Here is a 24,392-nt window from a genome sequence, read left to right as displayed (position 1 = left end):
CTTTGGGGGCTATAGGTTGAAAGAACAAACAGAGTGCACCTAGTAAGATTTCCCCCATATAGTGGTAGGTTGATCATTGCACCTAGCCTAATCTTTCCCATATAGGAATGGACATCATCCTTGGTAATAGCCAACGAGGAACATGAAGTGTGGAAAACCATGCAAAAGGCAATTGTTTGATCATTTTGAATGGTGGAGTGTATATTCCTCATAGGGGAGAGGAAGAAGAACCTTCCTCTTTTTGAGTGATCCCTTCAAAGTTTAGTTGTGATTTGGGAGCCATCACACTATGAGGAGGATGGCATGGAGAGAGACTGCAAGGATGAGAGAGGGAGGGAAATTATAGAGAGAGAAGGTCAAAAGCAAGAGAGTGGATGAGGATGCCAAAAAAGGTTTTTCTAGGAGCTAAAGAAAAATGTGAAAATGACATGAGAGAGGTCTTTTGACAAGTTCTTGAGGAACTACATGGAATTTGTCAAGAATCACACAATATTTGATGAGAAACTATATGGGATTTGTGAAGAATCACACAAAATTTGATGAGGAGAATAACATGGTATTTTAGATAAGAGTCAAATGAAATACATATTGAATGTTCTTGAAAAGTTTAGCATGTTAGTTATTTTCATTTTTCGAGCTAAAACCCCCAATATTTTGAGCATCATTATCATGTGATGACCAAAACAAATGTATTTTGTATGTTTTAGCTTTCATAAATGACTAATTTTTCCAAGAAATAGTAATGGAATCCTCTAATTTTTGAACCTTATCAAGCATAAAACCAAATACATTTGTCTAAACATGTTGAAAACAAAATACTTAACAAAAATATATTCTCACAATGTAGGCAAAGGCATATATAATACCCTCACATGAACTACATAAAATAACATGGACAACCCAAAAACACCACTAGATCATACATGAAAAGGAGGGTAATATGTATGTTTCAATGCTAGTAAGTTTTATTTCTAAAATTGACAATGTCTATAAAAGGAGGAGTAGTATCATCATCATCAAATCAGTAACTCTAGGATTCAGCCAGAGGTAAGGGCTTATCATACAGGCTTATCATACAGTCAAAATTTTACAAATCAAAATGGCATGCAAGGTGGAAGCCAAAGAAATACAAGAGCCTGGGTGGGTGTTTGGGACATCATAGCATAGCGGAGGCTACACTCCAACCCACACACTTTGTCAATCCATGAATGCAACCCGGTTAGCGCATAGAGGCTATCCCGAATGGGAGAAGATTAGTTAACCACACACTAATGACTTCTAATCCTGCTCAATCCTTCTTCAACAATCAAGCAATCAATCGTTGATTCCTTCTCAATCTAACATAATCAACGCATCAAGATTAGGCTACACTTAAGCATAAAAAATGCAACTTATGCAAAGAATCTAACATGCAAAGAGCTATCACACAAGCCTCAACTACACATCATTTCATGCACAAGCTTCATCACATGCACTCTACAATTCACAAATCAGATTTTAGCATCAAAACATCATTAAGAAATCTAGATTAGCAAGTGTGTAGACCGCAACCTCAAATCATTGAATACGTAGAGAATAGAGAGTACAAGATTGAAGCAAGAATGGAGATGGAGAGCCTTGGGAGAGCACATGAGAAGGAGCTATGGAGCAAGCTTTCTCTATGAGCCTCTCAACCAAATGACCAAAGAGTCCCCTAGCTCTCAAATGAGCCACTTTTTATACAAAAACTCTAAAACTCCCAAAAGTTCCCATGTGGGATTATTGTCAAGCCCACTTCCACATTCATCTACAACTTGGAACTCTTTACAAGAGCCCTAAGTGTCTTTTTTGTTGCATCCTTGCATTGATCTTTACTCGTCACGCAACACTCTCCCCTTCCTATTTTGCGCACGTCCTCGAGCACGGTAGTAGTAAGAGCTGCAAAAAACAATGGATACAAGTAAAGCCTTTTATTGAAAAAAAGAAAAGAAAAGAAGAAAAGAAGAAAAGAAAAAAACAGCAATGACAATTCCACATGTGAGCATACAAGTGAAAGGCTGATTAGAGTTTTAAAGAGTGCTAAAATAGGTGAGTAAAGACTAGTCAAATTGAGACTAAGTTATAGATAGTGCTATGCAAAGGTAAGTGTGCTTGTACACCGCCGGTTATGACCGCAGTCTCAATGTCCTACAAGTATTTAAGTTATTCCTAAGTGGCAAACCTACTCCTAAATATGAGCAAAGGTGATTGGAACTCTTTTTTTCTTTTTTTTTGTGATGTGTGTAGAAGGTGATAAAGATTAAGGTTCCATCCCAATGAGACCCAAGCAATGGCTAAGAGACCTCTGCCAAGAGAATCTAAAAACCGCTAAGTATCTCAAGGGCGACACACCCTTTTTCTTTCTTTTATGACATAAGGAGTATCCCATGAAGATGAGGGCATCGGTCTCGAGGGCCCATAGTGTACCCCAGAGTCCTACCAACATCTATCAAGGCGATAGATTCCTTGAAGGTCTTTTTCTGAAGTTTTTAGACGTCAGTGTTCACCCCATGGAAACCAAGGCATCGGCCCCAAGGTGCTAAGACAACCCCAGGTCCTACCAAGCATTTCACATGGCTGTAGACACGTCATGTCTCAATTCACTTTGTATATATATATATATTTTTTAGGGTATATTTTTAAAAAAATTTATTAATCCTAGCACCTAGCTCATATCTAAGAGGTAGCTACCACTAGGGATAACCAATATACCTTGAAAGCATAAGAACTCGGCATACTCCAATGGTATATATCCTACACTGTCTTTAAATAGAAATATCTTTTACTAAGTCCTTTAAGAATCTAGAATTCACTCACCATATTTTAACAACTAATCAAAAACTTAAACTAGCCACCAACATTGGTTTGCATCTGTCTTTAAATAGAAATATCTTTTACTAAGTCCTTTAAGAATCTAGAATTCACTCACCATATTTTAACAACTAATCAAAAACTTAAACCAGCCACCAACATTGTGTGAACATGCAAACCATATATCCAAAAGATAAAAGCACATAAAGAACAAAAGATTAAGATTTGAATACACCTGTTGTAGTGCCCGTTGATGTTGTTCATTTGCATTGATGCATTGCTGATTTTGTGCAGATTGCTCCTCCTTGGTCTTTGTAGGCGTAGCATGTCTCCCCCCTTCCTAATTTGTGTGCATGGTAGGTGGACTATTGGGGCGTGTTTGATGCTCTTGTTTAGCTGAGATCTCTGCAAAATGGTTATTAACAAAAAAGAAAAGAAAAGAAAAGAATAAAATTTGCTACTGGTGCCAATCACCGAGCTGAGGGGAAAAACCCAATGGGAGAAAAGTGCCCTGGCTTGTCGATCTTATTGTGGAGTCACTGAGCTTACCCTTGCGCTGGTGGTGGATCCGTGTCCACTTTTGCTGGAAAGATGGTATCAATTTCTTCAAGATGCAGGGACAACCCTTCACAAAAACCGGCCTCTGGAGAAGGTGGTAGAGGAAGGAGTGCTTCCTCACTAAAATATGGCATTGGTTCTATGGGAAGGTTAAGCAGACAATTTCGATTTTGGAACTGCGCAATATAGGTACTCATATTGATCCAATATTGACATGTTGAGGCTTGGGGAAGGAGGGCTTGCAAGATCGGTGGTTGCAAGTCATTTAAGCTTGTATCCCTCCATTGTTGTGCTTGAACCTCCTCAGGTAATCTACGTTGATTTGGTCCTCTCTCTGGTATTCTCACATTAAGAAGATTATGGCATTGGGGTGTAATTCCCACAATTTGTTTCATTAAGCCCGTGCCATATCGTCTAAAGTAAGAGCGGCATATCCAACAAATATGTGAAGCTTCTCCTAATACGAGTCGTGCACACTCTTGACAATGTGGAAATGGGTGATACTGTTGATAGAATAACGTGACAAAGTGATGCCCACAGCAATTTTCACCTAAGGGAGCGTAGAAGTACCTAGAATGAGTTTGAAACAACGGAGGAGCACTATAACCCCCGCGATGATCAGGTCGAGTACTATCAGGGTCAATGCATGGTGGACATTCGCCAAATATCCATCAGGAGTTATCTGGACGTAGAACAATGAAATTTAGAACACTCATATCCATCATTACAATTCCAATCAAAAACAAGATTATCTCAAAAAGAACACAATCCTCTAAAGGCATAAGGAACCACATTATTCAAACATTGATCTACCAAAGAGCTTCAATTGTAGTGTTAATGCCTTATCTTTAGTTTTTGGAATATCCTTCTTAGGTGGGAATTTTAGCAATTATCTTGGCATTTGAGGCATTTTTTTTCTCTGAGTTAATCAAATGAAAACCGAGCAGTTAGAAAGTACACGGGCAAATTGACCGAAGGAGGGAGCGATGGCAGGAGGAGTTAGGGTTTCAAAAACGACTGGAGTCTCCCTTGTTACTCGCTATCTATCCCATTAGCCTTCTACGAAACCAAACATGGGGGAGGCTGTTGGGCGCTCCCCCTGCGTTAATGCCTTTCAATTGTCGTACTCTGTCATCGCGCAACACTTGACATCAATGCCACCTCTCCCAGGTGCGATGGACAAGACTCCTAGCATGCAGGGGGGCAGGTGTGGCACGTGGCAGGAGCCCCCTTTTCCCACCATGCAACAAAACCCCATCTATCAAACAACGGCCTTTCTTGAGGAAGCTTATCTCCTACAATCTTCTCCGGCCCTGGGGGATTCCCTTTCCATCATCCTTCATGCAGGAAGCCAAGAAAATAAGGGCGATGGAAGCCTCCTGGCCCAAGAATCCATAAGCGAGCGCCATCAACATCTCTCCTCGCACCGGGTAAAGGAGCACTTACATCTTTCATCCCTGAGATGCGACCAGGTGGAGCCCTCAATCCCTGAGATGCGACTAGGTGGAGCCCTCAACCCCCCCCAACAAGAAGCCCATGTCATCTATGGAGAGCAATTATATGGAAGAGAAGGAGGTTGGTCAACTTTTGACACTGCTCCACAAAGACCCAATCTTGGCTTGATGATCAAGAAGGAGACGACAGTCAACGTGCTGAGCAAGAAGGCAATCGTAGTGCAAAAGGTAAACCATCCATCTTTTTGCCCATGAATTTGGTGTATGATTGGCTCATGGTTTACCATTCCCGTCCCCTCATAGGTTTATGTCATGGCCCTCATCCCCCGACGAATGTCCTTAGAGGATGGGTTATGGCTAACTAGGTACCAAGGGGTGTAGAAGTTGAACATATCCAATTCTTACTATTGCTTCTTATTCAAAGAAGCAGAGGTGACCCTTAATATCCTAGGTGTTATGGAAATGAGAATTGTGGAGTTATTTGATATTTTATGTGATATTTATGGTACGCTCATTTGCCACATGGTCATGACTAGCTAGTCGCGAGAGCGTGGAGCAGTGGTCGCATTGTGTTGGGCAGATAAGTGAGATTTAATGTGTCTTGTGTTTTTGGTGAGCAGATCAGTGCACGGAATAGTGTGGGTTGTTAAGATGGATTTTTACCGATGCACGGCCATCATATTTTAATGTGCAACAATGGTCACCCACCCATAGTTTCATTTAATTAAATTTCTATAATTTTAATGTAAATAGAAAAGCTTGGGGAACAAGTTACTTTTTGATATTAATAGCCCAAGGTGGAATGTATCAAGCTATATTTGTGAGCACTTGTTTTTTTTGCTAATACATAAATACATGCATGAGGAAGTGTTCTCACTCATGCATGGGGGGAGATTGAACCCACTCTTTTTGTCGTGCATAGTTGCTATATTTATCTCCTTCTTGTTTATTTGAAAAATCTTGAAGCTATGGTTATGGAGGTATATTGACAGCATTGGTATCATAGATTTTATTTTTTAGAGATAAATATATATACATATATATATATATATTCTTATAAAAAAATACTAGAGGAATATATATATCTTGCTCTTTTCTTTATACAGTTGTGGAGGGAGAAGCACATTATCTGTCAATCTCTCTCTCTTCTTTATTTGAAGGGAAATTAACAAATGAGGAGCACCTCATCCAACGTCTCTACTCACATGCCATCATCAAGCGACGATTCGTTGTTTGCAACACAATTCCGATATGGATACCCCTTTGCCTGAGGCTGCTTCGGGATAACAAATTTATCTGTTTGCAAAACAACAACTTCAAGATGCGAAACGCCGATTACAAGACTGCGTGACGACAAAAGCGACTGCAGGAAGCGACTACAGGATTTGGACCCTGAGGATGATCGAATTGCTAACATTTTGTGAGCCACATTCGACGCTCAACAAACCGCGCTCAACAAACCGCAAAGAACAAAAACTAAGTCGTTGCTCATTTACTTTTTCTTACTTTGATGGTCACAAAGATGGAAAATTTGTTTTATCATGGTTGAGTCAATTTGATGACTACTTTTCCGAAGAAAATTTTTCCAAGCGTGACAAAATCAAATGTGCCACCAACCACATGAATGATAAAGTTGCTTTATGGTGGAACGTGCTCCGCAATAGCATTGATCACCCTACCACTTGGGCTTTGTTCCAAGAGAAGGTCAAAGAATCATTCTTACCACCACAGCTTCATCTTCATACATGTCACGCATGGTCAAATTTTTCATGGATTGAAGGTGACGTGAATCAATATACTGAGTGTTTTTGGCAACGCCTCTTACTCCACATGCTCAAAGATGTGCCTGAAGATTCACTTCAACGTAAATATGAAGATGGTCTTCAATGTGGTATACAAGAAAAAATTAATACTTTGAAACCCTCTTCACTTTATGAAGCAATTTCTTTCACTCACGACCCAGAGAAAGAGTTTCAATCGATTGCCCAGATGGTTTGCTCTTCTCAAAAGGCTACTCAAATTTCCAACCACAAGCGGCTCAAAATTGATAATCGTCTGCACCCACTTTTCCAAATAAAAATGTATCTAATGTGGCTAATTTTAAGCCAAATGATGTAAATTCAAAGTCCCAGCTTAGCTACAATAGCGTGCACGCACCACATGCTGATTTGCAGCACAAATATCTTATCATTTGTTAGAAATGCCATAAGCCGGGCCAAAAAAAATCTCAATGCCCTGCTAAGCTTCCAAAGGACAATCCTTCATCGAAAAAACTCCACTATATTGAAGAGGATAGCACTATTGATGATCTAGACTTTGCTCTAGATTGGATTGAAGATGCTCTTCAATCCGAGACACAAAATCTATTGATCCACGTATGCCTCCCTCGATACATGCTTTATTGCGAATGAAAGGTCATATAAATGGTTCTGAAGTATGTGTTTTACATGATGACGGTAGTTCACATGAGTTCATCTCAAAAAGACTTGTTAGGAAACTCCAACTTGACATTTCTCCTTCTGCTTATAAAGTTAAATCTGCTTTTCAAGGAACGAGGTACAATGGCACACGTGAAATAAAAGATCTCAAAATTTCTATTGGTCCTTATAGGGAAAAATAAAATTTTCTTATATCACCTCTGCACTCCTCCAGAGATGTTATTCTTGGTATACCATTTAGACACCAAAATTTCTATTGGTCCTTATAGGGAAAAATAAAATTTTCTTATATCACCTCTGCACTCCTCTGCACTCCTCCAGAGATGTTATTCTTGGTATACCATTTAGACACCAACATAATCCATAGATTGATTATCATACACACACCATGTCTTTCAATTTCAATAACCAATCTCTCTCTTTATCTAGTCACTCTTCTCTTGAAATGTTTCCACTCATCTCTCACACACAAGCACGTTGTGCATTGAGGAAACATGAGAAAGCGTACATGATTTATGTTAATGAAGTGGAAACGAAAGAATCTTCTCTTTCAACACAACAACAAAAATTTCTTTCTTTATTTAATGATTGTTTTGTGGATTACTATCCTCCCCATCTACCTCCTTCTCATGGTGACTTAGACCATAAGGTAGAGCTTCTTCCAGACATTTAGCAGCATCACAAAGCACCATATAGACATGGCCCTTTGCACCAACAAGTAGTGCAACGTCAAGTAGTTGAATTGCAAAGGCCTCATTCGCCCTAGTAGTTCCCCGTTTGGTGCACCTGTCTTGCTTGTGCAAAAAAAGAATAAAACTTTTAGGATGTGCATAGACTATAGAGCACTAAATAAAGTGACTGTTAAGAACTGCTACCCAATCCCTAGGATTGATGACCTATTAGATAAATTTAAAGGTGCAAGTGTATTTAGTAAAATTGACTTAAAGTCTGGGTATCATCAAGTCCATATGGATCCTACTGATATCTTCAAGACTGCTTTCTGTACACAATTAGGACATTATGAGTTCGTTGTCATGCCCTTCGGTCTCACTAATGCTCCTGCCACATCTGCACGCATGATGAACACAATTTTTATAGATTATCAAAACTTTGTGATTGTTGTCTTTGATGATATTCTTGTTTGAAGTCACTGTAAAGAAGAACACAAGGATCACTTAAGCATTGTCTTTGATTTGTTAAGAAAAAATAAATTATATGCTAACCTTGACAAATGTTCTTTCTTTTCAAACTGAGATGGAATATCTAGGCCATATAGTATCGGCCGATGGTATTCAAGTAGACCCTAAGAAAGTCTAAACTATTCAAGACTAGCCTACTTCTAAAAATGCCCATGAAGTTAGATCTTTTCTATGTCTAGCAGGTTTTTACCACAACTTTGTAAAGAATTTCTCTCTCATTGCTCTCCCATTGACTATCTTGCTTCGCAAGAAGACAATTTTTCGATGGGGTGACAGTTAGAGAAAATCCTTCGAAACTTTGAAGTACTTATTGACCTATGCACCTATCCTACAACTACCTAACTTTGACCGTCCTTTATTTTTAGTTGTCTCAGATGCTAGTGGATCTGGCATAGGCACAGACCTCATGCAAGATAAACATCCCATAGCTTATGAGAGCCACAAGCTCAAACCCAATGAAGCCAATTATAGTACCTATGACAAGGAACTTTTGGCTGATGTCCATGCCCTTAAAATATGGAAGCATTATCTCATGGGATCTTAGATACTAATAAAGACGGATCAACAGGCTATCAAGCACTTGTTGACCCAATCTTTAATATCGGATCACCATATCCAATGAGCTTCTTTTATCCAAAATTTTCACCCTATGATCCAATATCAATAGGCCGCGTTAATGTAGTTGCAGATGCTCTTAGTCACAGACCTCTTGATGATAACCAAAGTTATGTTTGCAATTCTAATTCATTTAATTAACTTAAACATGCTTATTTGAATAATGTGTCTGCTATTCAAGTGCAATCTTTTGATGCCATGATTGACTCATATGTTGATGATCCTGATTTTTCACCTACATGGAAGTTGAAGCGGCAAACTATATGCTGATAGAGGGCCAACTCTACAAGAGGGGCAAGGATGGCAACTTACGCATGTGTGTATGTGAAGCTGACTACTTAAAAATCTTGACTCATGCACATGCAGGTGTTGGGGGTGGACACTTTTTGGGCAATACCACAGCTAAGTTGATTAGGTGGTCTGGGCTTTGGTGGCCAACCTTACAAATGGATGCCGAAGAATATGTAAAACGTTGTGACGATTGTCAAAGGACCAAACCTCCCATCACAAAGGACAATATGCCATTGTGGCCTATGTTAAGCACACGTGCTTTTGCAAAATGGGGTATTGATTTTGTCGGTCCCATTAAACCTCCAGCTCGTCACACGCATATAATCGCAACTGACTATTTGACCAAATGGGTAGAGGCAAAGGCAACAGTCAAAAATGATGCCAGAACCACAGCCAAGTTCTTGTATGAGTACGTGTTTACACGCTATGGCTTACCCATTGAAATCGTTAGTGATCAAGGTGTGCACTTTGTGAATGAGGTCATAGAGTTTTTGCTTCAAGAATTTATGGTAATTCACAAACGTTCTGCACCCTATCATCCCTAGACCAATGGACAAGCTGAGAGTACTAACAAGATTCTCTGCACAGCACTCACAAAGATTGTTGAGGGACATAGGACTGATTGGGAGCAAAAGTTGCACTCAGTTCTTTGGGTATATAGGACAGCATATAAAACATCTGTGGGCACAACCCCATTTGAACTTGCTTCTGGGCTAGATGCAATTCTTCCCATTGAATTTCTTGTACCTACTCTACGAGTTGCCAAACAATTGGATTGGAATGGTCATTAGCTTTCACAACGCGTTCACGAATTAGAAAAGCTTGATGAGACCCGCTTATTGGCGGTAATGGGGATGTATGCTGAGAAGAGGAGACAGAAGCAATGGTATGATAGAAATGTAACAACTGGCCGATTCAAAAAAGGGGACCTTGTGCTCTTGTACACACTTAAGAAGCATAAGAGAAAGCTCAAGAAACGTGGCCTAGGACCGTTTGTGATTAATGAGCTTACTCCAAGTGGTGCAGTGCGTTTAGAGACACTAGAAGGTGAGCAAATGCCTAACTTCATTAATGGAAGTCGTCTCAAGAAATACAATGAACCATTAACTGAAGCCATGCTTCAACAAATGCACGCCGCACAAACACGGAAAGAAGCACTTGACCTACTTAAACGTCACGCTCAAGAGGAGGCTAAAGCTAGAGTTGCAAAAGCCAAGGAGCGTCGCAAAGCTTCTATGTTGGCCATACAGTTGGCTACTGATGAACCATATGTCGATCCTTTCAATATTCAAGTGTGCCTTCATCTTCATGAGACTACCTACCTTGTCTCTGCCTTAATTGACTTTGGTGTAGATTATAATGTTCTCTCGTTTGACACATGGATAGCCTTGGGTCAACCAACACTTGTACACATTCCTGTTGACCTATGAAGCTTCTCAAGGGAAGATAACCCTATAGAGGGAAAATGTGTTATTATGATGTCCATTCAGGATCACCAGATGTCAGTGCCCTTTTATGTGGCACGTAAGTCCAAGGCAGTAGTAGAGGCTGTTCTCAGTCGATCGTGGTTAAATGCTACCAATTGCTCATTAGATTGGAAGAATAGACAATACAAGTTGCAAATTGATTTGGATTGCATCTTGGGATCTGCTACTCCACGAGCTTTATCGAGTCAAAAGGGAAATGTTTCTACCTTACACAACCCACTCTCAAAATCTGCTCTTGAAGCTCCAAAACAAATGATGTGGATAATTGATGAGTACTCAAGTGAGGGCCATGGCTGGCATGTTCCAACTACTCTAGTTGCTGCTCAAAGAAGGCCAGGCAAGAAGGAATTATCAATTTGGCTACCCAAAGATACGTACAAACTTGTACCATCTAGCCCAGTTGCTAAGCCTCCTAAGAAGCACATCTTTTCCAAGCCTAAACCTCAGATTGTTACTCGTTGGGTCCCAAAACATGTTCTTAAAGCACAAGGCTATTATGAGGGGGCAACAGCAATTTGGCTTCCAAAATACCATGGTTTGCTAGGGGTAAAAGAGTGTTTCAGAAAGATTCCAAAAGCCACCCTTGATTTTCCATATCAGTGGGTGCAAAAGAAATCAACACAAACTCTTCAAGATAGGATAGGTGGCTGTGATAGCACCTACAAATCTACTTGTGTTGATCTTCCTAAAACATGTATTGAAACACCGGTTGTCCCAATTTCTCCTTGTTACACAATTCCACCATCAACTTGTGTACCTAAGACAAGTCCAAATGAGTCTCATTTGAGCATAGATTCTAGCATTTCAATGCCTAAGCCAATCAGAAATGAGCTGTCTCCTTATCCAAATCATGGCTAAGGCCCTCATAGAGGAGGCCGCACTTGTGCATGGTAATACCAGTATTGATGGTACATGGTGCAATGTAGTGAATGGTTCCCAACAGGTTCGAGTGGTGGCTTCACCTCTCCTTTCTCATTTGACGATCTCATGGAAGGAGGTGTTGGCACACACTAAATGGAGGCCTTCAGATCAGTGTGGTTGCAGTTGAATTCTATGGCAGGTGAGGTGTTAGCTACTTCACAACTCCTGGAGTGGCTTGGCAAACTTGTTGAGCGGCCAAAATTCAATAAAATGGCTCGATTGGGACTAGTGAGAATTATGGATGCTTTGTTGCCATGTAGAGGTCGCTTATTATCTTTTCAAAGAATCTGTCAATATTTTGGGGTTCCACATGGATATGTACAACTATTATGGGAGAAGGTGAGGGCAACACTTACACTGTGGTGATATTCCTCAGTATATGATGGTGGATGATAAGTGCTGGATTACTGAGAAGGCATAATAGGGTATGGAACATTAGGAAGAGTAGGGCCTAGTGTAAGGAAGTAATCTTACAGGGCTGGTGGTCTAAGATTCCATATCAAGGGAATGTGTTCCTATGGCGCATGCTAGTTGGAGGCCTATACCATTGGGGGACCAGTTGGTAAAAGCGACGGATTGCTTCTGGTAATTGTGTGTTTTGTACTACATGCTTGGAAACATGCCCGCATCTTTTCATTTCATGTTCGGTGGCAAAGAAGGTGTGGGATTTCTTTTCTCACATATGGACTCCGTTGAGACAGATAGGCCCATAAAGGTTAAAGAGTGGATTTTTGGCAAGATTCCGAATGGGCCAGATAACCCATAACATTCAGTTTTCTTTTATTTTTTCAGGTGGACATGTTTGTGGCATATCTAGTTAACAAGGAATGCCTTCATATTTGATGCAAAAGCTGGTATTACATCTCACATAGGTCGTATTACTATTGTGGCAAGTCTCTTCCTTGCGGGGTGATATTTGGTGGAGAATGACACGACTATATATTGGATGAGGTTCTCTCTCAGAACCATCACACACTCTGGTGCCCCCACTCAGGAGTAGAGAGTTCTTATATAGGACTTTGATCAATAGATTGGAATCCATCTAAAGATCAGCTCTCAAGACTTATGGTGGCAGGTATTGGATACGAAAGTGGAGAAAGGTGAAGATATAGACGAGTTGATAGCCCTTAGCAGTAACATGGACAATGATGCTTACAAAGTTTGAATGGTTGGTCTGTTATTAGAAAGAAGAGCCAAAGAGTGGTTTGAAGATGTTGCTCTACGAATGAAGAAAGAGAGAATTGGGGACTGTTGGGAGGAGCATTGAGAACAAGGTATGGAAAGGCTAATAATCCAGAGGATCTTTGGAGAGAGATAAGTAGATTGTATCAAGGCAAGGAGGAAGAAATTCCAGCCTTTGTCAATAGGTTTGAAGGGATTTGGAGAAGAATTATAAGGGTTTTGGGAGAAACTCAAGTACTGCCTGATTTTTTGAAGAAAGATAAGTTTGTGGGATTGCTCCATGGTAGCATCAGAGAAAAAGTGGATCTTAAAGATCTAGATACTTACGCTGAGGCTATGAGAATGGCTACAGAGCAATGGAGGAAGAAGGTAAGGAAGCAAGAATTAGCCAAGAAGGAGAGAGGAACATGTTTACAAGGGTGGCACGATCATGCAACATGAGGATTGGTGGTAGAGCCTTTACCTGTGGACATGCATGTGGAAAGATAGCTTCGTGTGGAGGCTCTAAGAGCCATTGAACCAAATAGGGGCCAAGAATATTTTCATCAAGAAATTCAAAGATTGACAGAGCAGATTGGAAACTTGAATCTTGCCATTCAGCGCCAAGTGAGAAGGCCGCAAGGTGAGAGGCAAAAAAGAAACAGGTTGGAACATGTCCAATGTTATAATTATGGAGAGAGAGGCCATATAGAATCTCAATGTCCTCAAAAGTATATCCTCAGCCTAGCGGCAGTGAGAAACGAGCTAGCATAAAACTATGAAGTTAAGCTTCTTTATAAAAGCTTCTCACAGACTAGACTTTATAGTCTGATTTTGATTTTTCTTTTTCTTTTAATATATTTCCAGCTCTTTCCAAAAAAAAAAGGGGAGCTATCTCTTCTTACACCTAATGATTTCCTTCAGGCAGAAAATAAGGGCCTCCCTCTTAAAAGGTGAGCTTCATGATGAAAACTTTAACGTGTAAGTGCCTCTCTCTCATTATTACATATATGTAAGATAAGATGCATTTATTTGACAGTGAGCATACCTCACCACTGATCCTCACCCATTAAAATTTAAATTATATGTGTATGTGTGTGTATATTAAATTTATTTATATTTATATATACACATATATATAGATATATGTGTCTAAATATAATGAAACATAATACTATATATAATATGTTTTTGCATGTGTGTGTGTGTGTGTGTGTGTGTGTGAGAGAGAGAGAGAGAGAGAGAGAGAGAGAGAGAGAGAGAGAGAAAGAGAGTATGTGTGTGTAAGAGAGAGAGAGAGAGTTTCTATGTGTGGAAGAGAGAGAGAGTTTCTATGTGTGGAAGAGTGTCTATGAGAAAAGTACTGATATTAGCATAAGTCCCTCCTTTTGGGTTGAACACAGAGTCATCTCTTAGGACATATAGTGTCCAAAAATGGGATTTCCACAAATGAGTGTAAAATCAAAATTATCTTGGAGTTACTCCCACCAATGAACTATAAGGGAGTCCAAAGGTTTATGGGACATATAGGCTACTATAGACGATTCATCCTATTCTATGCCAAGATTGCGCGTCCCTTGTAGAAACTGCTCATTATATTTGAGTGGACAAAAGAATGCCAACAACCCTATGACACGTTAAAGCAAGCTTTGGGGCTAGTGCTCCCATACTACAAGTGCCAAACTGGGATGTTATCTTCTATGTGCATATTGATGCTTCTAACATTGCGATTGGATGTTTCCTAGCCCAGACAAGTGAACACAAACTAAACTCCCCTATGAGTTTTGCCAGACAACAGTTATGTGAGGCTGAGATGAATTATACCACTGCAGAGCGTGAAGGTTTAGAAATAGTGTATGCCATGAAGAAATTCTGACGTTACCTTCTAACTAATAATTTTTTTACCTATGTTGATCATTAAGCCTTGCTATATCTTGTCAACAAACCATGCTCCATAGGAAGAATCACTAATTCTTCTCGAATTTAATTTCACAGTGGTGAGTGGTGGTATGACGTGGCAAGAGACATGTCATGGCTAATCATCTATCTTGTGTACCTAATGGTGAAGCACCAACTGGAATACATGATGATCTACCTGATGCTACACTATTTAAAGTAGAGGCTATACCAAAGTGGAGTGAGAGAATTGTTAACTTTTTAGATAATGGTTTTCCAGAGGCAAAAAAGTTAAGGAAAGATGTAGCATGAAAGTTGCTTAAAGAAGCAGAACCATACCGAATTGATTTACTGGAACTCTTTATAGACGTGGTAAGGATAACATATTAAGATGCTATCCTAGGGAGGATGAATACTTATACATCATCAAATAAGCACACCAAGTGGTAGCTGGTGGACACTTCGCAAGCGATGTTATGGTAAGAAATATACTCCAACCGGGGTATTGGTGTCCCACGCTCTTCAAGGATTGTGTACTATTTATCAAAGGATATGACAAGTGCCAACGTTGTGCAAAGCCACAAAAGAAGGACATGATGCCACTACATCCTCTCCGAGTCAACCAACCTTTTGAAAAATGGGGCTTAGATTTCATTGGCCCTATTAGTCCTGCTACACGTGGCACACAAGCACGCTTCATCATTTTTGCCACAAATTATGTAACCAAATGGGCTGAAGTAAGAGGTTAATGAAAAGTAAATGCCATGACGACTGCTAAGTTTCTCTATGAGAACATCATTACCTGCTTTGGATGTCCATTTGAGCTAGTGAGTGATCAAAGTAAGCATTTCATCAACAATGTTAAAAAAATCTCACTAACACATTCATGATCGCACACCATAAGTCTACGCCATATTACCCACAGGCAAATGGCTAAGCAGAGAACACCAAACAAGTTTCTTATTTCAATATTGACAAAGACTGTGGAGGCTTGATGCACAAACTCGGAGTCTAAGCTCACATCAACTTTATGGGCCTATCAAACATATCATACAAAGTTGCAATTGGTTGCACGCCATTTAAGATAGTGTATGGACTTGAGGCAATAATGCCTTGGGAGTTTATGATCCCTACCTTATGGGTAGGCAGTAATTCCTTGGGAGTTTATGATCCCTACCTTATGGGTAGTTGTAAATGAAAAACTTGATGGTAATGAATTGGTTGACCGGTTGTTTGTTTTAAAACAACTTACGGAGGAAAGACAAATTATAGTGCAAAAGATGCTGATAGAAAAGGACCGAGGACAAGGAGATCTTGTACTTATGTATGGGGTTCGTAATGAAAAGAAAAAGCTCAATTATACTAGAAAGGGACCGCTTATGGTTTTTGAAGTTACTCCACAAGGTACTATATGTGTTGAGACATTTGACAAAGTTGAAATCATCGGTTTCCTTAATCGTAGTAAGTTTTTGAAATACTATGGAACTCTTACCGAAGAATCCTTTCGTGCTTCTCATGACAAGAAAAACACCAAGGAAAGGGCCGCTCAAAAGAAAGCCCAAGCCCAATAGGAGGCAAAGGAAAGTTGGGCAAAACTTCAACAACGTCTGGAAGCAAACCTTGGACCTACTACACAAGCTTATGTTGGAGAGGTAATTGACAACATGGAGGATCACATTCCTACTCTTAGAACACTCATTAAATTGTCTAGCCCCTAAGGTAAAGTACATTATAATGCCCCATCAACATCCACTTCACCACCACAAGGTTATTCATCTTCAATCTCCACATTTGCATCTATCTCCATACCAAACTAACTACCAGTATGGCATCAACACAGAGAGCCACAACCTACCCTTAAGTGGGTCCCTGAAGCCTCTCCACTAGTTCTCAATCGCCAACCCACTATCAAAAAACCCAAGAGACCTAGTCACAACAAAAATCAATCCAAACCATAGGTTACCTCTCGATGGATTCCAGCTCGTCTTCTTCAAGCTCAAGGATAACACCATGACATGGATTTGGGTGTCGAAGAGGATTCAAATGTCTATACCCTCATCATTCACACCAACACATCTGTTGATGCCAATCAACAATCTCTGCCAATTCTAATGCAAGAGGAGACAAGGGAAAACAAATTGATATACCTTCATTGCCAACATCACAAAAGATTTGGATTTCGAAAGTGCAACCGGATTCTTATTCTAGGAATTGATTGTGGAAGAGTAGAGAATTCACAAGAATTGATTCAACCATAAAAACCTTTGTTTTGCAAGCTTCAACTAAATCAAATCAATTGAAATTTAAACACTTAACAAAATTAAAATACTTAGCTCAATAGACCATATTGGGTGCAATCTTCCCCCCTCTTGTGCGTGGCCTCTCCCCACACAAGAGTATTTCTTTATTAGCTTTCTTTTTCACCAAAATTAGGCCATAGCCCCCAAAATATACAAGATGTGCTTTTTAGAGAGCACGACACGCTTCTTTAACAAAAATAGAGTGTCAAATATTGGGACTAGGGTAAAGCCATAGGCTTGAATAAATTCCACATAATAAATGTATCTTTCCTAAAGTTCAAAATGGAAAAATCATTTGCTAAGGTTGCAAGCTACTATGCTTGCCAAAAATGAAATGTGATGAACCAAGACATTTCTTCCAAAGTAAACTCTTCAATTCCCATAGTCTTCATCACCTGAAAATATAAGCCCAATTAATTATTAAATTAATCCCACAAATATTAAACAGGCACAAATCATCACCAACTCATGACTACCAGGCGTAAGTACCCCAGGAATCACCCGGCCATACAAACCTAAGTGAAATAATCATAGGTGGCCTCAAACATACGTCATATACCGCACGTATTAATATTTATAGTGGTGTCACCCACGATATTAACCTAGCCGGCATGACGCAAGAGTAATCTAGGCGTCCCCAAATTACTCAAGAGGGGATAAATAATATTTTTCTAGAGGACTTAAAATATATTCTCATGACATCCCTCTTGCTTGAGTTTACAATTGTCCTCAATTGCAGATTTGCTGGGTTGAAAAGAATGAAGAATTTCAGGGTAAACTCGGAAAAATTTCTCAGGCATCCATTTAGCATCTTCTTGTGGATGATTCTTGAAAGTCAAAAGATACTTGAAGTATTGTTTACCTGTTCTTGTTGTTGTTATCTCTTGGTCAATGATAGCATCAGGAACTAGTACTTCTTCCTCTCCTTCAATAAGAGGTGGTTCCTCATATGTTGGGTGAGTAGGAAGTGTTCCTCGAAAAGGTTTCAAGAGATGGATATGAAAAGAATTGTGGATATTCCAATTAGATGGAAGCTCTAGTCTATAGGCCACATCATTAATCTTTTGAAGAATTTTAAATGGCCCATAATATCTAGGCGCTAGCTTCACTGCAGGGAATTTTTCCACACTCTTTAATCGCCGTTTTTCAATTATCAAAAGTACATAATCACCTTCTTGAAATGAAAAATCTTTGCGCTTCCTATTTGCTTGAGATGTATACTTCTCTTAGCTTTTACACAGATTTACCTGCTCCGTCCATTATAGATTTACTCATGCTTGAAGCTTTCTGATTTCTGAGAGAATCCCGTGAGGTTTTTGGCTATGAGGATTTCATCCATGCGGTCAAATTTTGATTTCACTGAGTATTTGGAAAAACCACTTTTTGATAAAGAGGATGGTTTTGAAGGGTGGTGAGTGGGTTTGAGAGTAGCTTTTGTTTTGAATCTTTGACCTTTGGGTAAAGACCTACAAAACACCCTTCTGTCCACCCACTGGATAATTTCCTGCACTTTCTTGATGTTTGAGAAGTTGAAGCCCTTTCCTACCTTCTCCACAAATCTCCTAGCCCAAGCTCTGATACCACTGCAACCGGATTCTTATTCTAGGAATTGATTGTGGAAGAGTAGAGAATTCACAAGAATTGATTCAACCATAAAAACCATTGCTTTGCAAGCTTCAACTAAATCAAATTAATTGAAATTTAAACACTTAACAAAATTAAAATACTTAGCTCAATAGACCATATTGGGTGCAATCTTCCCCCCTCTTGTGCGTGGCCTCTCCCCACACAAGAGTATTTCTTTATTAGCTTTCTTTTTCACCAAAATTAGGCCATAGCCCCCAAAATATACAAGATGTGCTTTTTAGAGAGCACGACACTCTTCTTTAACAAAAATAGAGTGTCAAATATTGGGACTAGGGTAAAGCCATAGGCTTGAATAAATTCCACATAATAAATGTATCTTTCCTAAAGTTCAAAATGGAAAAATCATTTGCTAAGGTTGCAAGCTACTATGCTTGCCAAAAATGAAATGTGATGAACCAAGACATTTCTTCCAAAGTAAACTCTTCAATTCCCATAGTCTTTATCACTTGAAAATATAAGCCCAATTAATTGTTAAATTAATCCCACAAATATTAAACAGGCACAAATCATCACCAACTCATGACTACCAAGCGTAAGTACCCTAGGAATCACCCTACCATACAAACCTAATTGAAATAATCATAGGTGGCCTCAAACATACGTCATATACCGCACATATTAATATTTATAGTGGTGTCACCCACGATATTAACCTAGCCGGCATGATGCAAGAGTAATCTAGGAGTCCCCAAATTACTCAAGAGGGGATAAATAATATTTTTCTAGAGGACTTAAAATATATTCTCATGACAGAAAGCTATTCAAAAAATGGCCTGCCCCTTAAGAAAAGAAGAGTCTAACAAAGCCTCTAGTTCCCAATGAAGCCTCTACAAGTTCTATAATGCCTACTCAGCCTCCATTTTCAAAAGTACTTCAGGAGAGCCCAGTACTTGAGGAGAGCCCTGTACTTGAGGAAAGGCCTACTATGCAACAAGTTCTCGCATCAATGTCAAAACCTCTCCAAGAACCTACAAGTCCTATCCATGCTTATGAAAGCATATTACCACCTTTAATCCTCGATTACTTAACAACACCACAACTAGGTGCGCCCCAAAGTAAGAGTCAGTGGAAAACATATTCTTGATGTCCTTAAAAGCATCATCTTCCACTTGACTCCACATGAATGGATCCTATTGATTAGCTTTTTGCAAAGGATAAACATGCTCTACTAGCATACAAAAAGACCTTGATAAATACCTGAGCTTTTGAACAAAACTCACGAGCTCCTTTGTTGATTTTGGGCTATCCATCAACAATAAACTCTCCATAGGAAGTTCACCATAGGAAGTTCGTGCATAGTTTCTCCAGCTTCTTTAACTCAAAATTAGAGGGTCGCCAACGTGGAAAAAAGTAAATGGCAGTGGGGAAGAGGATATGCTTTAGTACTATAATTTTGCCAGCCAGATTGTGTTGCATACCAGACCATTTTCTGAATTTGTTCTACACTTTGTCCAGAACCCATGACCATCCTTGATGCATAGACACTCCGAAATCCATTGGGATCCCAAGGAGCCTGAATATTTGTCCTTCCTATGGAACTGTGCATCCTTGATCCAGCAACCACCGTGGCGGCTCTGAAAGCATAATTCTTATCTCGGTTTTTGAGTGATTAATAATTGATCTTGAGGCCAGACAAAACAACTGTGGGCATTTCCAAAATGTACGAATGGAGGTCGAATCATTATGTATAAGACCATTCGTATCATCAGCAAATTGTTGAAGACAAGTTTGGCTATCATTCGCGGCGGCAGTAGATAGATGCCTTGCATCTGTCCATCTTCCATAGCCTTGTGTACCAACCACCCTAGTGCATCAGCTTCAATGGCAAAGCAGTGGGGCTAGAGAATAGCCTTGTCTAATAGATCCCATTTTTGGACACTATATGTCCTAAGAGATGACTCCGTGTTTAACCTAAAAGGGGGGACTTATGCTAATATCATTAATTTTCTCATAGACACTCCTCCACACATAGATACTCTCTTTCTCTCTTACACACATAGATACTCTCTTTCTCTCTTACACACACACACACCCACCCACACACCCACCCACCTACCCACACACACACACACACACACACACACACACACACACACACATGCAAAAACATATTATATATAATATTATGTTTCATTATATTTAGGCACACATACTTATATATATGTGTATATATAAATATAAATAAATTTAATATACACACTCATTCACATATAATTTAAATTTTAATGGGTGAGGATGCGTAGTGAGGTATGCTCACTCTCAAATAAATGCATCTTATCTTACATATATATAATAATGAGAGAGAGACACTTACACGTTAAAGTTTTCATCATGAAGCTCACCTTTTAAGAGGGAGGCCCTTATTTTTGCCTAAAGGAAATCATTAGGTAAGAAGAGATAGCTCTCCTTTCAAAAATTGAGATGAGGTGAGAAAAGTCAAAATTGAGAAAGGGGAATGGTTCATGCTCCCCGTTCTCCTTTGGCTCTCTTTCTCCTCTCCTTTGGCCAAGTGAAAGGGGGAATAGCTTTAATATATGTAGAGTGTTTAACAAGAGTATAGATATAGAAGATATACATATATTGTCTTTGAAACGCACACGCCAAGTTGCTTTTTGATGGGCGTCATGCCCATTTTGAGCATTTTGGTCGTAAAATACTTGCAAACTTTTAAAATACAAAAAAAGCTTGCTATATTTCACCAAGCCCGAAATTTTGAAGGGCAAGGTGCTTGACAAAAATCAAGCCTCTATGCATGGCCGGGCCCGATATACTGGTAGTAAAATACTTGCAAAAGTTTTAAATACCCATCAAAATTACACTAAAATACAAAAAAACTTAGTGTAAATGGCCAAGCGCGTGGGAAGGTGCTCTCAAACAACAACATGAGGCCGGCCATATATTGGCGAATCTTGAAAGGATATTCCCGCTATGAAAGCTCCGAACATGTCTAGCGCGGGGTGGGCGGAGTGCGGGTCTCTTCTCTGTGTAGGTAGACTGGCGTGTGAGGTAGGGGATCATGTCGCACCGCGAGCGGTGCATGACGGGGGTGTTCAACAAGATTCTGGGCCATCTGGGTCTTCTGAAGGGCACCTCTTCGCCCTTCTCCTCCTCCTCTTCTGATTCTGCCTCTGCCTCTGCCTCTGCCTGTGCCTCTGCTGAACAGACGCCTCCGGAGGGCTCCCGTGCTGCAGCGAACCTCAATGTTTTCATCAACAAAGATGCCGTCCTTGTCGAGACGAGTAGCTCCGTCAAGCCCCCCCCTGGATTTCGGGTTAGGGTTTCGGTTCCTGCCTTCAATGAGCCCTGCGCCCCCGTCGTCATCGAGTGCACCCCCGGATCTGGAGGCGTCCAGGTTTCGCATCTTTTTCATCTGCCCCTCAACGTCTGGATTCTTGGATTTGCATCTGCATCCATCATCAATCTTAGATTTCCAGCACGCCTAATCAGACAGCATATTTCTCTTGAACTCATTATTATGCTTAATCACACAGAAGAATGCTCTAATCATGAGCACATTGCATCTGCGTTTCAGCACTTGATCGCACTTCATTTATCAGCACATGGATCCTAACTGTATTGCTCACTAATTTTGCTTAGACAGCTCAGATGATTCTTTTCAATGCAAGAGCTCAGCACTTGTCTCATTAACATTGTAAAAGTGAGCTCTTGAACATATTTAATATTCATATTTAGATTCTGACTTCATTTTTAGCCTGATTGGCTATGTTCCCATTTCCGAAGGAACTTACTGTATTTAGTTATCCCTGTGTATGGATCTTATCATGTATGTATATATGCATGTTTATTTGCTTGGATCTATGTCATCATACTCTATTCATTTATCGGCTCTTTTCATTTTTTATCTATGCTTGTATGCATCACAGAGTTTCCATAAAATTGTGTTATCATGCGCGCGCACGCATGCACACACACACACACATGCTTCTATGCTTGTATATGTTTTTGCCTTCAACATTAAACCTATGCGCGCGCGCGCACACACACACACACACTTCTATGCTTGTATGTGTTTTTGCCTTCAACATTAATCCTATGCTGTTTTCTGCATGTTTGCATGCTTTTTGTGTATATAGAGAATATGTTCTGATAGACCATGAAGACGTAGTAAACATCCTTTTCATCTACAATCTATGTATTTATGTACAAGTATGTACACATGTGTGAATGCACACATGCTGCAATGGGTGTGCACCCGAGACATTTTTGGTTTCCATGCTTTGGCTCAGCTACTTTTACTCCTCTGAATTGCCTTACATCCTTCACTTTTGATATCTCTGCTGCAGAGGCTTCTCTCAACAACTAATTTATGCATTTGCAGGGTTTGCAGTGGTATTCTGAGAAGCTGATGATGGACGAAGATGGTGATGTTGCTCAAGAGTTTTTGGACGAAGTAGTCTCACAAGCATCTGGCCCTCTCCCTGGATACACAAGGGTGCGGCCGAGCTTCAAAATCAAGATGAAGACAAGGCCTGCCAAACTGAAAGGTCCAGTGTGCACATTTGATGGAAATGTGGTTCAATCAATTGAGTCATCTACATGTGTAAGGTGGAGTTGATGCAGAATCAGTCATCAGCACTTTGCCTTCTCTTGAACAAATGGCATTATAATCATGGCAAAGTTTTATCTTGTGTGCCCCGATCCCACATAAGGTGTTTGGAAGTGTTGCTTCGAATGACATATAGCAGCAACCCATAATACTTCAGAGCACTTCTTTGTGAGGGGGCAAGACATAGAAGACTATAAGGGATTCAGAAGCCCCATTAAGCCTGTCTGCTTGAATCAGCAGACAGAAATAGATTCTTTTGTAGGGCTTATTCCTCCAACTTGGTGTTTAAATTTGATTAATTTTTCTTACGACTTTTCAACAAAGCTCCCATGCTTTGTTTTGCTTCCGCCTTTTGGCCTGGTTGCTTTAAAAAAAGGGCAACTGTAGGTTTAGGCCAATAGACTCTTCTAAGTGGCTCGCAAGATTTCCTTTTCAGTGTCAGTGATGCTATTAATCTGGTCTTTATCAAAGGTTTGTACCATTATCCTAATTGGGTAAAATCAGTACTATGTACGCCGCCCTTTGCAAATAAGAGTGGTTTTTAGACAGCTAGTTGCTTTGTGCAATGTTGCAGGCCTTCACATTGTTTGGGTTGCTAACATCATGTCTTATTCAAGGACAACTTAACTTAGTACATCGAATGTATGATGAACCAGGGAAATGCCATTGGGAGGCCTGCTCTTTGCCTCTCCCTTTCCACAAGGAAAAGGTCAACCAACAGCCATTCCCTGGGGCAAATTGTTATCTGATATGTCAAAAGTCGCAGCAATGCACATTGAGTTAGTGAGCAGTAAAACCAAAATCTGATGCGTGAGCATTGCAGTAAGAAATTCTGAGATGGGGCTTTGTGTGGAATAGGCATGTAGGCCGCTTGCACCACCCGTGGCCATCTCCGGGGGCTCTGAAGCACCAGTAACCTTTGTACTACTGTAAAACCCGGTCACCTGCTTTAAAAGCTCCTTGACAAAGCCCCACAAAGGCTTGGGAAGGTGAGTTTTTCTCTCTAAGACACACTACCTTGGGCACATT

General features: G+C 40.0%; 1 protein-coding gene across 2 annotated transcripts; it reads left to right on the top strand.

Moving 5' to 3' along the window:
• The first annotated feature begins 21,710 nt into the window (after positions 1 to 21,710).
• LOC147603267 (uncharacterized) lies at positions 21,711 to 23,911 on the top strand. 2 transcript variants are annotated; one of them, XM_086796858.1, is made up of 2 exons: positions 21,711 to 22,148; positions 23,145 to 23,911. In XM_086796858.1, the coding sequence occupies exons 1-2, from the start codon at positions 21,813 to 21,815 to the stop codon at positions 23,370 to 23,372; spliced, it is 564 nt and encodes a 187-aa protein (XP_086652984.1). In that variant the 5' UTR covers positions 21,711 to 21,812; the 3' UTR covers positions 23,373 to 23,911. The 2 variants fall into 2 exon arrangements, with proteins under 2 accessions (XP_086652984.1, XP_086652983.1); XM_086796857.1 differs by having other exon boundaries at positions 21,718 to 22,148; positions 23,136 to 23,911.
• The last annotated feature ends 481 nt before the right edge of the window (positions 23,912 to 24,392 follow it).

Source organism: Cibotium barometz, chromosome 64 (assembly GCF_041138505.1).
Source record: "Cibotium barometz isolate CiBa-2024 chromosome 64, ASM4113850v1, whole genome shotgun sequence".
Classification (NCBI taxonomy): domain Eukaryota; kingdom Viridiplantae; phylum Streptophyta; class Polypodiopsida; order Cyatheales; family Cibotiaceae; genus Cibotium; species Cibotium barometz.
Note: the sequence above shows the minus strand (reverse complement) of the source record. Positions and strands in the feature narration are given on the sequence as shown.